The following is a 17,746-nucleotide window of genomic DNA, read 5'->3' as shown; positions in this document are numbered from 1 at the left end:
GGCTGCACCAGCCTGGGCCGCCGGTCGGAAGGACGCCAGCTCCTCTCCCTTCTTCGCTAACCTTTGCCCTTAGGAGCGGCCCGATCCCGGCCCGGCGCCTGAGGCCTCGCTCGCCTCCGCGCTACCTCCCCGCCCGCCTCCACTCCTCCAAGGAAGGCAGAAATCAGGGTCACTGCACCTTTAACGTCCTGCACATTTTCTGCTGTGTACAAACACCAAGGTCTAGTCGCAAAGTTAGTAACTCTGGGCCCTTTTTAAGGTGGGCTGGAGAGGTTTGCGACTAGAAAGCAGCGTGGGAGTAGCCCTGTGTCCGCTTGGCCCCAGACGGGGGCTGCTGGGGAAGCCCGCTGATCCAAGGCAGAACTCCCGGCGGGGCCCAGCCCGCGCACCGGTCGGAGGACAGGGGAAGCCGGGCGGCGGAAAAATCCCCATCCTACCCTGGGCCGCGCCACCTTAAGGAGCGGTTGTTGGTACCGTGGAGTGGGAGGTTGTCTGCAAGCACATGGGGATATTAAAGCAGCCTGCGCGTTTCCTTGAGCCAGCCTTGTCTCGGTCGGTGGGTGGGGAGATGCGGAAAGGCCGCTGGGCCCTCGCCTTGGACACCGCCCTTGGGTGAACCCCTGCAGAAAGGCTGGCTGCTCTCAGTCCCTCCCGCCGGGCACTTGCCACAGCAGCCATGTAGCGCCCAGCAGCCAAGACCTTCAGGGAGGATGCAGAGAAGGGCAGCCCCCAGCCTCTCTCCTGGAGTAGCCTGGCTGGTTAGGATGGCAGAGGCTCCCAGGGGAGCTCAGCCGGAGCTGTCAAGCTGTGCCAGAGCCAATAGTGTGTGTACCACATGGAAGGTATGGGCCCTTTCTGTTTAGAGAGTAGCTCCTCGTTTCTAACGGAGTCTGCAGTAATATTAGCTGCACAACCTGTGTGTCCTCCCAATGACCCCATGAAGTAGGCTGCCATTATTCTCCTTTTTAAAAATAGGGAATGGAAACTGAGGGAGGGGTACCAGGCCAGTAGTACTAGAAATATGTCCCCGAGCCTGATGCTTGTTTCCACTAGACTAGTCTGCCATGCAGACTCTCCTCCGTGCTGGAGAGAAGAACTAGTACCATTTCTCTTTTAATTGGTAGAAGGGAGATGCCTATGAGAAAGGAAGCAAAGTGGTTGTGGCATGTAATTCCTTAAAGGCCCTCGGAAAGTGGCTCCAAGTATTTCCATTTGCTAGAAATAGCTTATGGCTCAGCTGCTTTGAATGCTCTACCTCACAGGAATGGGAAGGACAAGTACTTAATTCCAGCCAAGTCATGTGAAGAGTTAAGTTATCGCATTATTTTTTAAGTGAAAAGCCAGATTGGTCATGTTTTATTAATTTTTCTGTGCTGACCTCAGGCCTCCTTTTGGTGATATTCCTCAAGAAAGAAAGCTTTGTTGAAGTTATGTGTTTAAATTGCAGGTTCTGAGGCGAATGTGAAAGTTCCAGATAGGGTTGCTTTCTTGTGGTTGTCTGCTAGGGTCCTTTCGGGATCTTCATTGATTTGATGTATTCAAAGAGCTTTGGTGGAATTGACATCTCTTCTGGGTAGAACTGGACCTCCCTGCCTCCTAGTAGGCCCACAAATGCTGCTAAAGTCCCTTCAGATAAAAGAAACAAATATTTCAACTTAGCAGCAGAAAGTGCTCAAAGAGTCAGCCCATTTGGGAGGTACCTCAGTGTAAGCTTGCTGTCTAGGGGAACAATCGGAATAGCTGATCTCTCTGCAAAAGAAAAACAGAGAGGAAGTACTCTTGGTATAACAGAATGCTTCCTAATTTCCCTCTTTGTGCTTCTGGATTTTGTTGGAGACAGTTTTTTGTTTACCATCTTGCAGTCTTCCAGCCCACCCCCCCAGCCCCTTGCACTGAATAGATCTGTTGGGGAGCAAAGGGAATCTGCTTAAGGCTGCAATCAGATATCCACTTACATGGGAGTAAGCCCTATTGAACTCAGTGGGACCTACATCTGAGTAGACATGTATAGGATTGTACTGTAAATCTCCTTTTACATTCTGTAATATAAAATTACTTTCATGCATCTTGGTATCAGTCAATTACATACATATCATGAGCAAACTCACTGGAAAAGACCCTGATGCTGGGAAAGATTGAAGGCAAAAGGAGAAGGGGACGGCAGAGGATGAGATGGCTAGATAGCATCACCAATGCAATGAAGATGAACTTGAGCACACTCCAGGAGACAGCGTAGGACAGGAAGGCCTGGCGTGCTATGGTCCATGGGGTCACGAAGAGTCGGACACGACTTAATGACTGAACAACAACAACATGAGCAAACTGCCCAAATGCCATTAAGGCATATATTGTTCACATACATTGAGAAGGTCTTGAATTCTACCAGAGCTAAGGTGGGGATAGTGCTAATCCCTGAATCTGTTACTGGAAAATTTGCTGAAGCCTGGGAAGATGTTATGAGCTTTGGGAACTAGGGATTACTTAAGATGGGGCTCCAGGTTTCATAATTGCAAACTCACTTGAAGGGAAGCAGAGTAGTATGTTGATCATTCCCTGAATTCTTTATTGCCAGAACAGAGACTCTGTGTGTTAGATCCAGGCTGAGTCATGCTTAGAGCAGACCCATTGAAATCAATGGGACAAGTTAGTAATGACTATAAGTCCCATTTATTTCAGTGGGCCTACTCAATGCAGGGTTATATCTGGATCCAAGCTAGTATCTGTAAAAGAGTTTTCTTCAGCACCCGTGCATGGAGCTGGTGCTTACCTTATGCTACTTGGTCTGATCTCTCAATATTGATAAAGTATTTTGCAGTTCTGAAGGCCCTTTATCTTTCTACTTCAACTACATGGTGCCTTAGAGAGGCAATCCTTAGTTCTGTCATAAGAGTTCTTCTCTCAGATTTGTCTATATGGTTGTCCCAGCTAGAAACTAGGGGCTTGTTCCCCACAAATGAAAGACATGTTTCTGCAGCTTCTGATGGTTCCATAATTGCTGCTGGTCTGCTCTTAATTTGTGTTAGCTGGACTTTCCCTCTTTGAACTCCAGTGGAAGGTCCCCCCACCCCGCTTCTTATTGCTGCCACAAGCATTTACCTGTGCTATAAAGTTTCAAAGGGGGTGCTGCTCCATGCAAACTGCTCATTGGATATTATTTTGGTCAGGCTGGAGACAGAGGCTTATAACTTCTCTTTTACTCCAAACTAGAATTCATCTTAACTGAAACAAGACACCACTCAGATCAGTACAACTGCATTGCAAAACTTAATGTGCATACAGTCTGCTTCTCATGAAGACTGTGTGTGTGGGTGTTCTGGTTTTCTCTGATCTAGGACCGAGCTAAAATATAGTTCTATTATAATACAATACACAACAACGATAGATCTGTTGAGGTTGGGAGTATTCCATGAGGTCAGGAAGAAAAGAGTGAAAATATTGTGTAATATATGACATAGCTCTTCCTGGCCTAGTGAATTATTTCTTTTGTGAATGTGATTTAATGGGGAAAACCCTCCATGCTGGTTGGTGAGTACCTGCACGCTTCTGACACCTCATTAGCCTTGGCTTGGAGTAAGGGAGATGCTCTGAAATTTGTGGGAGCACACTAGAGTACACTGTGGAAATATGTCAGAATACTTTGGGACTGGGGAGAGCAAGAGTGCTGTCTTGCAAGAAACAAAAATAACTTCGCAGTTATATAATGGACTATGCAATAGAGGGATGGAGAGATCTTATTCTTGCTAAGTTACATGTTCAAGTAAATCTGTTAGGTTTTTAAGGTGCCACAACACTTCTTCCTTTTTCTGAATTGTCTCATTGTCCTCGGTGGCAAGAACTTGCCCTGAGATGGGACAGTTGCGAGAGTTGCTACCTGCAGACTGCTTAATGGCCCAGTTCTATGTATTTTAACGGCCTATTCCTGAGGGGGAGAGAGCAGTGATAAACCTGAAGCTTTACACTGGGGATAAGTGAGGCAAGAGTTCACAAGCTCTTTAAATGTTATGACAAACTTTTGTGGACTGGGGTCCCCCTTTGGGCAAAGATTACTTTTAATACCTGAATCACAGCTTTCTTCGGGGATGGCTTTTTATCTGTGCCATAGATAGCTAGAAGGAAGTTGTAGAGAAAACGGGTAAAAACTCCTATAGGATTAAAAAAAAAAAAAAAGTCCCATAGGCGAAGAAGAAGACACCTACAGAGCGGGGTCACCATGTCAAGGAGTACACAGTAAGGGGCTGGGTGCGTGCGAGGGCTTGTACTGGAGATGGGGGACGACGACGACAGAATGTACCTAGAGGGGCTCATCCACGAGCACAGCATTTTTTGTCGCGGAAAAGCGACCTGACTGGGATATCGCCCCTGCACGTTCCTTCCACGCTCGTTTCTCCTCTCTCCCACCGCCCCACCTTTTCTGGTCCCTCCTTCCTTCCCGCCCTCCCTCGAAGGGCTCGTCCACTTTAAGGCAAGGGGCGTGGCTCGATGTGTACCTCTCGCGCGGCTTAGAGGCGGAGCTGTCGCGAGCTTGAGCCCGGGCGCCGATTGGTTACGGAGGGTTGAATGTAAGATGGCGCCCAGGGAGCTGTGAGGGGAAAAAAGACGCGGGGCCTGAGGTGGCGACGGCGCGAGGCGGCAGAGGGGCCGGGGTGAGGCGGACCTGGACTAGGCCGCGGGGAGCCAAGCGGCGCTTACGGGAGCGGAGGGCGCGGTATTTCGGAGGGAGGCGCTGTTCCAGACCGGGGGAGGGGAGGCGGCGGCGGCGACGAGGAGGAAGAGGAGGGGGAGGGGTAGCGGGGCCGGGGCGCGCTCCCGCGAGCCCGGCCCCGGCTGTTGTGTGGCGACGCTGCCGCCACTCGAAGCGCGTGCACGGGCGGGGATTGACGGCTCGTAGGGCGGTATCGGGCCGGGGCGCGCACATTTGAGGCCTGCACCATGCCCCTGTGCTCGGCCCCGCCTTATGTTCCCAGCTCTTTCTCCGCGCCCCCGCCCACTGGTTCTGGACGGGGGGAGGAAGGGAGGGGGCACGAGCGCGGTCCTGCTGGCTGTAACGCGCAGTAGAAAGCAGCACCTAGAATCAGGCGCGCGCCTCATCCACAGACGGGGGCGCGCGCGATTTCTCTCTCAAAGGCGCCGGCTCAGGAGCAGCAGCAGGCGAAGTTCCAGGATGAGGCCAGCGGGCCCTGGTGCTGCAGAGCCCCGGGGAGGCGGGGTGAGCTGCGTCGTGTCGCGCCGGCTGAGGCCGATTTCCTTGCTCCTAGCCATTCGCGCTAACGCTCCGCGAACAGGATGCTTATCTCCACCCTTGGCCAGAAGGCTGTAATAACGAAGGCGCAGCATGCTAAGGCGGGGCCCTTGGTGTGTGGGCCTTGTCTAGGAACCAGTGTTATTATTTGTCAATCGCTTGTGACTGCTAGATGGTGTACATATTTGTACACCATCTAGCAGTCACAAGCGATTGACAAATAATAACACTGGTTCCTAGACAGTGAGCCACTTTCATTTAGGTCAGCTGAATGATTCCAACAGCTAAGCAACTTTTCCCTCTTCACAGTTGTGCAGATCACAGTTGTACAGATTAGTTCTTTCTGGATTTTGCCATTAAAGCAAGATAGCTGTATTTTAACCTGTGCTATGTCCCTGAAATAACTGATTAAAATATCTTACCTTTTAAAATTATGTTTACTGATAAGAGATGGATGCAAGAACCTACTGAGTGCCCTTTTCTGGCTTTCAGTTCTGTGAGTCTATCATGTGAACTCTATCTTTAGCATTGCTCAGAGTCTTGTGGCACCTTTTAAAACTAATCAATTTATTAGAGCACAAACTGTCGTGGACTGGAGCCCACCTCATTCCTGATAGGGCCCTTAGGCTAACAGACCCTTGGCTAGAGCACCCTACTGGTATGGAAATACTGTGCCAGACTGTCTGCACCTACTGTCATAACATGTCTTAACCAGTGGGTTAGGCAACAGATTTGCCAAGGTGGAACTGTGACTTGTCTTTGGTGATTGACTAGAAGAATAGTACTGGTGGTAGAAGACAGCAATACCTGTGTCCTATCAGTTCCTAGTTCATTCCAAGCTCCAGGTACCCTACCACCTGCAAGCTCATTTATGCTGATACTAATGTTTTTATTGAGTCCATTTATGCACCACCTTTATTTAGTCATTGAACTCAAGGCAGATTGCATAGGGCTCCCAAGCAGTCTTGCATCCAGGCATTAACCAGATCTAGATCTGCTTAGCTTCAACAAAGTGACTGGATCATATCCCCTTAGACAAGGGTGGGCAACTTGTGGTCCTCCAGATGTTGGCCTACAACTCCAATTAGCCCAGCCAGCATAGCAAATGGTGAGAGATGATGGGGATTGTAGGCCAAAACATCTGGAGGACCACAAGTTGTCCATTCCTGATTTAGACCATGCCCTGGGATATTTACATGCAGTTCACTTCCAGTATAATTCTGGAAGGAAGGGGTTTCTTCTCTGGATGCTTAGTGCTTGCTCAGAAAGTTCTGGGAGAGGAAAACGTAAATAGGAATTAGAAAAGCTCTAGAACTCTGCCTTTTAAAATCAGTGTAGCAGTGGTATGCAATAATAAGATTGCCTTCCCTTTGTATGTATTTTTAAAATACTTTAAAAATGGGGATGGAAAGGGTTTCTTTGTTCTGTCTTCTCCAGAATGTCACCAGTCTTAAGAGTTCAGGACACGAATATCAGAAATACAAACAGCATGGTGCTTGGTGAGTCTAGATTGTCCACATACTGCAAATGTGTGTACCTTCAATAATGCTTAAGTTTTCCGAATTAACTGCTTGCTAACTGACTTGGCCTGACCTTTACATGAAAATGCAGATAACAGGAAGACTTATTTTTTGAACCACGAGAAGTTGTTCAGATACCATTTATTTCATTATTTTTAAATGAAAGACAATGGAAAGCATATTATACAAGGTCTTGTAAGGACTGAAAGGTCAGTAAATAATTCTCTTATCTTTGATTAATCCATATAATTCTAGCAGCACTGGTACTATTGACATGATAAATGTAGCCAATGTCCAGAGATATAGACATACAACAATAGTGTGTGACACAACAGGCACATTATATTTTTTTTTCTTGATGGTATCCTTGCACTGTAGCACTAGACTCTAGAATATCTCCTCTTGCAATTTACTGGTGGTTGTGACAGATAAAATAGCAGGTGATTATTCCAAGGCTGGAAGATTGCATGGAGGTAAAATAGCTTATGTTGGGTTAGTGTAGGGGTAGGCAAGCTTCTGAAGAACTGCTATTGTAGAATTTTTGTCAACTTCAGAAGAGTGCAGACTTCTTTACCAACCTAAGCTGCCTCTCCAATATTCATCTTTTGTGCTGGGGCAGTAAAGTGTTGGTAAAGAGAAGGTACAAATGTTAAAGTTGTAATCTGACCCCCCTCCTGATGCAGCAATGATAATGAGAATTACATGCTTGAAAATGAGAGTTGTTTCATGGAATCATAGAACTGCCAGCATGTTACAGAAGTATGGGGGGGGGGGGGAATAAGGTGAATATCATCTGTTAGTCAGTAGTTAATTCAAAAAGGAAATTTGAATGCAGTGTCAAAGTATTCCAGTTTAATATTGGTGTCTGATTAGAATTCGCACACAAGGCTATGAAGTGGACTAATCCTCTGCTGTGGTGGGTTGTAAGCCATTGCTGGCTGATGAAGATGTAAAAATGTATGGATAAGGGGATCATCGCTTTCCTGCGTAACTTGTATCAGCTAACACAAACATATATCTGCTCCTTTTGGGAGCGACGGGAGAAAAAGGCAAAAGTGTTATTATGTTAATCCAGGGTTTTATTTCAGTTTCGTTAACATTGGCTCTCAGAAGTATGAGCTGTGCTTGTTTCTCTTTGGCTTTTTGGACAGCTCTAATTTGGTATGCCATCTGACTTGACCCTCCAGAATCAACATAAATGAGGGCATAATCCTATGCATGCTTAGACAGAAGAAGTCCTACAGCTCCCAGCATTCTCCAGCCAGCATGGGTGAGGGGTTAAGAGCATGCCGAGAGGAGGAAGCCCAGCCCTGTACTGCATACTTCAGTGCATATGTTCTTCCTTTCTTTTGTTTTGCCTCAGCCCTTTCTGTATCTTGAAGAGATGAAGGGTTGAACAGTTCTTTCTTGACCTGGGCAAATTCTCAAAATACAGTGATTCTGCCTTAATACCATGACCTGGACACATCCATTACATCTTGTGTTAGGTTTTTCTTTCAGGTGTACAGTACTCTCACATTTCGGTTTTGAATATCATTTTATTGTTCTGTTATTAGTGTCCAACTTAAGAAAACCCTTGAATTTTACTATTTTTCCCTTGGTAGTATTTGTAATTCCTCCTAATTCTGCAAATACATGTATTCTTCACTCCTTTGTTAGTATTGAAGATGCTGAACTGCGCTGGATCAAAGGACAGATCACCTACCTGTACCCCTGAATAGTACTTCTTAACCCTTCTCAATTAAAGAGTGACTAGTTTATTCCCACTAATTGCAAATATTGTATGCTGCCCTGAAAAATTGTTTAAAGGGCAGGGTACATGTCTCACAAATAAATCCAACAAGAGTTTATTTGCCTACTTATGGGTGGTACTTTGTAATCCATGTTTCCTCAACCTGTTAAGATTAATATGTTGAAAATTTCTGGAAATATGCTGAATTTGAGGTAATTCTCATTTTTTTCTATATATGGTGGTCTGTCAGATAAAACCAGATTGATTTTGTAGTAGTTAGCCTGAGTGGATATTTAAATGGCTTTAGCATTTACAATTCTACAACTTCTAATAATTTTCTAGGATTACAAATTAGCCTCAGCTCTTAATTGTATGCGAAGAGATGCAGGAGACAGGAGGCTCTTATATTTTGAGACATGCTCTGGTTCATAGAAACTTACATATTCCTTGAAAATTGTACTGTGTGCATTAACGTTTCCCATAATAGTAATACTTTACAAAGTAACTAAGCAAATTGTAATTCAGATTTCTCTGTATCAGGAGTAGGCAACCAGGTGCCCTCCTGGTTTTACTATAGCTCCCATATTCCTGACCATTGATCAAGCTGGCTGTGAGTTATGGGAATTGTAGTCCAAAATATCAGAAGGGCACCAGGTTGCCTTACCCCTGCTCTGTATGTATAAAGATGGAGGTAAACTAAATGGCTCTGCATTTCCAAAAGGTGCTGATTTCAAAACAATGAAGTCCTCATCAATATCTTCAGTTAGATACCCACAGTAATTACTTATACTTTTGGGGAGAGACTAAGTGTGAAGATCAAAATTTTCTTAGCCTTGAGATACTTAGAATTTACCCATGATTTTTAAAAGCATGGCAGAAATTAAAAAAACAAACTGTTCTTGTAACTGTTCTAGAATCTGACTGTGTCCTTAGCCATTTGATATAAATTATATTGAAATAGGTGGGGTGTAGTAATGTATTTGGAATTAGAGTGCACTTGCTTTCAGTGTGAGATCTAATACTTATTTGAGAATTGTTACCCCACTTTGGCAGCAGTGAAATTGGATTTGGAAAGGGTATATTGTTGACCAGAATTGGCTGATTTTAGCTAGAGCCACCAAATGCTTCCCTTTACTTTTGGAGAAAAAAGCATTGTGACAAAAGATGTTGGATTTAATCTCCCTTGCTCTTGGGGAATTGTGTTTACTGGGTCAGCAGCAAAGAGAATAGCATCATTAGTTCTGGCTTTCACAGGAAGCCAGCCAGAACACTTCTGCCAACTGGGGGCCTTCATTGGAGAAGTGAGTATCCTTTTAAAAAAATATATATAAAGGGAGCAATCCTATGTCCGCTAGACAGCAGCTACACGGCCATAGGATATCTGGTTTTCCGGAAACCAACCTCCCCTGACTTCTGCGCCGCCTCGGAGGCAGTGAGGAACAGCCCCATCCTCTGTGCTCGCAAGAGGAGTGCAGAGTGGCCAAAAAGGGGCATTCGGGGGGGCATTGTGGGCTGGGGAGGGCGGAAATGCCTGTACAGCACATCCAATGTGTCATACAGCAGCCTCCTCCCCCGCTCAGCCCTCCTGTGGCTAGATAGCTGCATTTGGCTGTCTAGCCAAAAATGCAGGGTAGGAGGAGTGCGGAGGGAACAATCCCCTCTGTGCTTCTCCTGCCCTGCATTGGATAGGTGGTCACCTCCGAGTTTGGAGGCGGCCGCCTATCTGAATAGGATTGTGCCCTAAGTATCTTAATTTGAAAACTCTCTGGCTAAAATATGGGACAAAAATATTTCCCTTTCTAAAATGTAGTTCGCCTTTACCAGTTAGCTATAACATGAAGATTTCCCCTGACAACGGCCCAGTCGGCACGATCAAACCAGCCACCGTGGCTTATTTATTTGTCCATTGTCAGGGGAAATGTTTGACTGGATTTTCACAACACGCTAACCCACACTCAGTGGTTGAGTGTGGGTTGTTTTTGAACTGTGTGTTAGTGTCTTCTTTGAATGAAGTAAGGGAGAGGGAATCCTCCAGAAAAGTCTCTTAAGAGTTTGTAATTCCCTTGATAAAGACCTGTATTGAAACGGGAATTCAATTGGTGCAGCTGTTCCCTTTTTTATTTTGGCTTGTTAACCATGCTGTGTGGCTTATTTTTCTCAAACAAGCCACACTGCATGGTTAACAAGCCACCCTGCAGAAAATGGCCTGAGTTCAGACAAAGTGCTAACCCACGGTTCAACAAACAACCCACAGTTCGACAGCAACTCACATTCAACCACTGAGCGTGGGTTACCGTGTTGTGTGAGTAGCCCCTTCATGTTAAATTGGCAGCATGTGCCGGGAGTCGTTGGTGCAATTACTTGCCTGGGAGCAGCTTGTCGTGTTGTCTGAACCTGGGTGACATGTCTTGTTTGAGGGGGAAGCAACCCTCAAATAACCCAACAATAGGCCATGGGTTATTTAAGAGTTGTTTTCCCCTCAAAACAAGCTATGGTGCATGGGTTCAGACAACACAACGAGCTGCAGCCAGGTGGGTAATTAGGCTAATGGCGCTTGGCACATGCCCATCATTTTAAACAAGCCATGGTGGCTTGTTTTGATCATGTGAACCAGGAGTGTAGATTCCACTTCTCCCAGCTGAAACCCTCAAATAACTCTAAAAGGCTGTAACAATTAAATTGAGAGTCTCCATTAAAAAAAAATGCTTGGTTTTGATCCCTTGTCTTTTAGATCCATGTGTATCTAGCATGGCATGTTTCCTGTAGCTATTGGGGCTCATATTAAATGTAATCTTATAATTCTTTTTAGAATCGCTTGCTGCAACTGCATTTATACATTACCTGCAGTTGCTGCCATCCCATTGCTGTTCCCACACAGCTGTTGTTAGTATCTGTGATTTTCACCTGCTTAGTTAGACAGGATCTTGTAGTTACACCAAGATGGCTCAGTTTAGGTGTGCATTGCTAGCATGGTCTGTGGTCCACTCTGATAAAGTGGATGAAAGTTCCAGACATCACTGGGAGTTGTGCAAGAGCATCCGTGGGGGCAGCAGCAAACTTACTGCTCCAGACAGGCCCTGAGACACCTGCTTGGCTTATCATAGACCAAAAGTGATAGAGTGCCTCAGACATTTTCCATTATTCTCAACAGTAGCTGGAAGCTGACGCCTTAATTTGAGTCCGGCAATAGTGAGATGTAGACACTTAGTGTCAATATGTGTCTTGCATGCAAACAGCTTTAGAAATAACATATGACTGCAGGCAGGGCCACTTTTGTAGAATAAATATATTAAATCCCCTGTGAACAAATAAATGCCTGGATGCGGAGTAGCCTCATTGTAATGACTATGGAAGTGATTGACTTTTCCTCACCTCAGGCTTTCTCGCAGTTTAATACATGTGGTAGTTCTGTCTCTTTTTGAGATTTTGTTGTTCCTCTTTAATTACACATTCTTTAGTAATAGAGACCATAATGCTAAGTTAGTGAGAAATTCTCTATAAGTTGTTACAACTCTTGTATGTATGTATAGCACTCTTAAACATTTCAAATTATTTGTAATCCTTACCTTGCTTAGAAAACATCCTCAAAACATTGAAAAGTAGGGTTTTAACCACAGTGGTGTGTATGGCTAATACACTACACAGTAGCTCACACTTTGAATATAGAAACACATATTCTGTGCTCAGAATATGCTACCTTAATGTGCATATATGTTTACTTTGAAAATACATTCAAAGAATCTGGAACTGTTGACTGACTTGTATGACGTCCAGAAATTGGACATCAGAACATAGGAAGAGTCGTGATGGGTCCAACCAAGGTCCAACTAGTCCAGCATTCTGTTCACAGGGACCAATCAGCTGGCCATGGGAATCCCACAAGCAGGACTTAAGTGTATCAGCACCCTCCCATCCATGTTCCCCAGCAATTAGTGTACATATGCATACTGCCTCTGTTACTGGAGGTAGCATATAAGCATTGGGACTAGTAGCCATTGATAGCCTTCTCTTCCAGGAATTTGTTCAGTCCCCTTTTAAAGCCATCCAATTTGGTGGCCATCACTACACCTTGTGGAAGTGAATTCTGTAGTTTAATTATGCACTGTTTGAAGAAGTCCTTCCTTTTATCTGTCCTGAATCTCCCACCAATCAGCTTCATGGGATGACTCTGGATTCTAGTATTATGAGGGGGAGCAATATGTCTCCCTATCCACATTCCCCACACCATGCATAATTTTGTACACCTCAATCATGTCTCCCGTTACCCTTTTTCTAAGCTAAACAATCCCAGCTGCTGTAACCTTTGTTCATGGGGGGGAGTTGCTTCAGCCACTTGATCATTTCAGTTGCACTTTTTTCTACAATATCATTTTTTAGGTGTGAATACTGCACACAGAATTCCAAGTGTGGCCACACCATAGATTTGTATAAGGATGGTATGATATTAGCTGCTTTATTTTTGTTTCCTTTTGTAATTATGCCCAGCATGGAATTTGCCTTTTTTCATAGCAGCCACACACTGGGTTGGCATTTTCGTAGAACTGTCCACCACAACCCCAAGATCTCTTGGTCACTCACTGTTAGCTCAGATCCCATCAGCATATAGGTGAAGTTCGGATCTTACGCCCCAGTGTGCATCACTTTACACGTGCTTACACTGAACCACATTTACAGTGTTCCATACTGATCTCAGCTTAAAAGGAGTGTGAATACTGCAAAGATGGAAATTCAAAGATAATGTGCTGTTCTTTGCCAAGTTTCCCAGCAAGGGAATTTGTTCTGTTTTGTGAGTGTCTTATGTTTTTTAGAATTTGGGGTGTTCTTTAATTCCCATGCCCACTCATGTATGCTAACATTAATTACTGTTAACCTCTGTGTTGTTTTTATTACCTGAACTTACGGTTCTCAAATGAGAGGAGAGCCTCTATAAGGAGTGACATGTCTTACGCAGTATCTGGAAAAGGCTCAAACCTTCTGTCAGGGTTTTGTTTTGGTTGGTAAAGGCCAGGCAACCCTTTGGCCTGCAGTTTAGTATTGGTGCATTGCTGAGTATAATTCACACTAGAGAATATCCTACAGTCTGAATAGTGCAGATTGAATAATTTGCCTATATTACCTTGCTTTGCATAATTCTGCTAGTCATGAGGAGGAGCAGGAACTTATGTAGAGTAGTGAAGTCCTACTCCCCACATTTCTAAAACTTTATTAGGTGCTGCCTCTTCGGCAGTTTCAATGGATGCAAACTTGGTGTGTGTGTGTGTGTGTGTGTGTGTGAGAGAGTGATGAAAGCCTTCATGTGCAAAATTCCCATAGTCCTGCTTGTATGCTTTCTAATGTGTGTGGTTGGTTTTGGAGCTGATGATATAATTATCTAGAATGATGATATAATTAGATGATATTAGATGATATAATTAGATGATATAATTCTCTAGAAAACTGACAAAAGTCCTTGCATTGAGGCAATGCTTCTTGCCTAGCAGCTACATTCGTTTCATTCTCTGAATCATAATTACCCATGCATAAGCTTTAATGTTTCCCTTTTAGAATTTAGGAATCACTGAATTTAGGGGGAAATGTGATAATTCTTGGTCTTTTACATCCTTTCTCCATGTTGAAGTCCTTTTTATTTTTTGTGGTGCTTCGCTATTATATGCTACATTAGTTGCTAAGAACGTTACCTTGCATGCGTTCAGAGACATTTCATTTCATGCTTAAACTGGTATTGTCTAGTGAGGATGTGGAAACTTTTTAAACTACTTGGATTAACTTGGAAACTACTTGGACTCCAAGGCTAGATGGAATTCATTAACTGTTAGAGGATTCCATATATCAGATGCAATCTTTTAATCGCTTGATTTGGCTTGCTTGAGTTTTACTTATTTGGGTTTGAGTTGTTATTGAAAGACGGTGAGAGAGTTAATGGTTGGCGGTTTAGGGAAGCTTAGTAGCTAGCGGCATGTGTGTTATGCATGACTTTTCAATAGGTTAGCTGATGATAGTGAGTATCTGCACAGGATCACATGAAGAATTGTTCACCTGACTTACAAAGACATCAGAAATATGAAGCCAGTGACCTAAAGTGTAACTGCTTAGTTAATAATGCTTGTGTGTGTTTTTCTCTTCTAAGGGATCCTGAGGAGCTTGCAATATGAATAATTCCTTGGAGAACACCATTTCCTTTGAAGAATATATCCGTGTGAAAGCACGAACAATCCCCCAACATAGAATGAAGGAGTTCCTGGACTCCCTTGCCTCCAAGGGCCCAGAAGCCCTACAGGAGTTTCAGCAGACAGCTGCTACCACCACCATGGTATACCAGCAAGGTGGCAACTGTATTTATACAGATAGCACAGAGGTGGCTGGATCTTTGCTTGAACTTGCTTGTCCCGTTACAACAAGTGTCCAGCAGCAAACCCAGCAAGAACAGCAAATACAGGTGCAGCAACCCCAGCAGGTTCAGGTAATCTTAAAATTATGTATTAACTATATTTTCTATATTCATACAAATAAGCATGCAGAAATTTTAGCTGTGGGCAGCTTTATTACAGGACTTGAAACATTGATCTCACATTTCCCCCTTTTGGTCTCTAAAGCAAAATAGTGCAGAAAGTGTGAGGGAACATGTTTTCCCCTTGACTGTAAGTGAACCAATTGCTATGCATTCAGTACAAATGTAAAACTTCATTGAAATCTCTTCACCTTGCTGCTTTTTTATTTTTTACAGTATGTAAGTATCTGTGTTATGTACTTAGTGTTCTGTTTGACATGTAACAAATGGGATACATTACATTTTTTTCCTGACTGTGTCCATAGAAGCCTATTGTGCAAGTAATTGGATATCTAGAAATGTGTTCATGTATCACAGTTAAGAGCAGCATGCAACTTTGGAGCAGTGCTTGGGGGTCTGCAAACTCGTTCTTATAAGGCAAACATGATTATTAAATACATCCTTAAGAGCAGTATAATCTGAAGAGCACAAAAATAAGCCAGATTTTTTTTAGCGCCCTATGTTTCTAATGCCACTATTTCAAACATTGCATCCCTATGTTTGAGACATGCTGTCCCTGAATTTTCTAGTTTATTTGTTTTATTTAGACCAGGCATAGGGAACTTCTGGTTCCCCATCCATGATTTGGACCAATAATACCCATCATTCTGGTGAGTACATACTCATAGTGGTAAACAAATGGTTTGTTGTAATGTCTGGAATATGTAATTGTTAGCGTCCTTGTGTGTGGCACTTCACACTTACAGACAGAACAGACAATTATAAGGAGTAGAAAAGGTCATGTGAACTTGAATCTAGGAAGTCCTTAGCTTTCCTGTGCATGCAGAAGAAATGGCTTCTTCGCATGCTTTTAGTTCACATTTCATTGTGGTTATGCCTAAAGCCTGTTCATCAAGTTTTTTGTTTTTTAAAAAATTCTGATAGGTTTAATCACAGATGGTTTGGAATCTTTCCTAGTCCTAGATATACTAATTAACAGCTAATAGTGGTACAGCACATTTCAGTGTGTCATATAAAACATGGCAACAGACAGAAGAGATCAAAACTGTATACTGAATCCTGTCTGTATCAAATTTACCTTCCCCTATCTAATTGATGATAAACTAAATTGGCTGGTGGGCTAGTTTCATACTGAGCACTTAGTGGATGGGACACACACACAACTGCCCTAGTAGTGGGCATAATGTACAGGGCTACTCGGAGTTGTTGAGGTGATCCTTATGGCGGTCTTCCTGTTAATGATAGAAAGAGCCATGGCATTGGTGCATCTCTTTCCAGTCATGTGGTTCATGCCAATTGGGTTAGTAAGCATTAAGTTGGGAAGAGAGGGAATTGTGTGATTGCTCAGGACGCACACAAGCTTGTCCTAATCTTTCCTGTTCATCTGGAAGGAATATCTCCAGGGTTGTCTGGCAATTGTGTGTGTAATTTCCCTGTTTCCTTTTTTCCCCCTTTAACCCTTAATGAGCTCAGTCAGCAGAAGAGGAAATCTGTCAGAAGTATCACTAGTGCTGGTAATGAGACTCCTTGGGGTCAACTGGCAGTCTTTACAGGCTAAATTCTACCTGAGGGCTTCTGGTTTCCAGTTCTGAATCCTACCATATCTGGTATTGGAGTTACAGCCATAGTTCTGACTGTTATCTTAGCAGAGGGAACTAAGTATTTATCTTAAAAACAGATACTGATTTTTCCTCCTGCATTTAAAAATATCTTTTCCAGCCATGAATAGCTTAACCTAACTTTGATTTACAAATTAATTTTGTATGGGAAGAAATTCAGACCTTACTTGATTTTACTACTTGGAAGTTAATACATGTTTTGTGACCATGTTTTTATCTTTTAACTTGGAAGTTACTTGTAACAGCAAAATACCAGGAAAAATTGGTCTTGCACTGCAGAGCTTCAGGTAGAATTGCAGAGATGTCATTTGGACTTCTTGGATGTTGCACATGTCAATAGGATCAGCTAGCCTAGCACTGTATTTCTCTGTCTTGTGAAATTGAATTTGATTTAAAAATGCATGGCTCTTCTTTGCTGCTTAAACAGTGTTAGGGTTGTGCTTTCATTTAACTTGCTTCAAAGGGCTTTATTTACATTAGAAAAATGGAACCTGTCCAGCAAACCTAGGTGCCCTTGACATTTATTTAAATGCAACAATACCTAGGCATAAAGACTTAATGTAGGTCTGCACTGAGGATTTTGGTTCCAAGTATGTTGCCTTGTCTGGATGCTACTTTCATTTCTAACCATTCATTTGAAATAGTGAGCTTGGTATATAAGGTTCCTGGCACTGATATATAGATTTAATCAATTTTTTTTTCTTAAAGCCTTTTGATAGCTGCAAAATAGATCAGATCTATTTAATAGATCAAGTCTGAAGGTGTAGAACAACACTTTAATCGTACAAACCATTGTATCAAGCCCTTTATAATTTGAAGGTATTTCAAAAGTTGCTGGTTAGTCCTCTGCAGTTTGTTAAACTTAGTTAAACAAAAGAATACAGCCTGTTTAAAAACGACAACACAAGTATAATGCAATACGAAGTAGGAAGCAGTGGGGATTGTTGCAAGGCAAACATCAGAAATATATTGGCTGTTCATTGTACATGTTGACTTTGTGCTATTTGGCTGCATATAACTTGCATAAATATATTGGCTATTCATTGTACATGTCGACTTCGTGCTATTTGGCTGCATATAACTTGCATATCCTCTTCATAAACACAACAAATGCTAAACTACAATTGC

General features: G+C 43.4%; 1 protein-coding gene across 7 annotated transcripts in view; it reads left to right on the top strand.

The window, feature by feature from the left end:
* Window positions 1-667: 667 nt before the first annotated feature.
* Window positions 668-17,746, top strand: part of QRICH1 (glutamine rich 1) — a 37,416-nt gene continuing 20,337 nt past the window's right edge. Inside the window, exons 1-3 of one of the 7 annotated variants that reach the window (XM_084840623.1) lie at window positions 4,542-4,643; window positions 6,677-6,738; window positions 14,619-14,951. In XM_084840623.1, coding sequence (XP_084696749.1) covers window positions 14,640-14,951 — 312 coding nt within the window. In that variant the 5' untranslated portion in view covers window positions 4,542-4,643; window positions 6,677-6,738; window positions 14,619-14,639. Of the gene's footprint in view, window positions 843-4,502; window positions 5,207-6,676; window positions 6,739-14,618; window positions 14,952-17,746 lie in introns of those variants that run through there. The other 6 variants (XM_084840627.1, XM_084840625.1, XM_084840629.1 and 3 more) reach the window with 6 other exon arrangements.

This window comes from Heloderma suspectum, chromosome 2 (assembly GCF_057233095.1).
Source record: "Heloderma suspectum isolate Gila_16-S chromosome 2, 16-S_ref, whole genome shotgun sequence".
Lineage (NCBI taxonomy): Eukaryota > Metazoa > Chordata > Lepidosauria > Squamata > Helodermatidae > Heloderma > Heloderma suspectum.
This window is presented reverse-complemented; position numbering and strand designations above follow the sequence as displayed.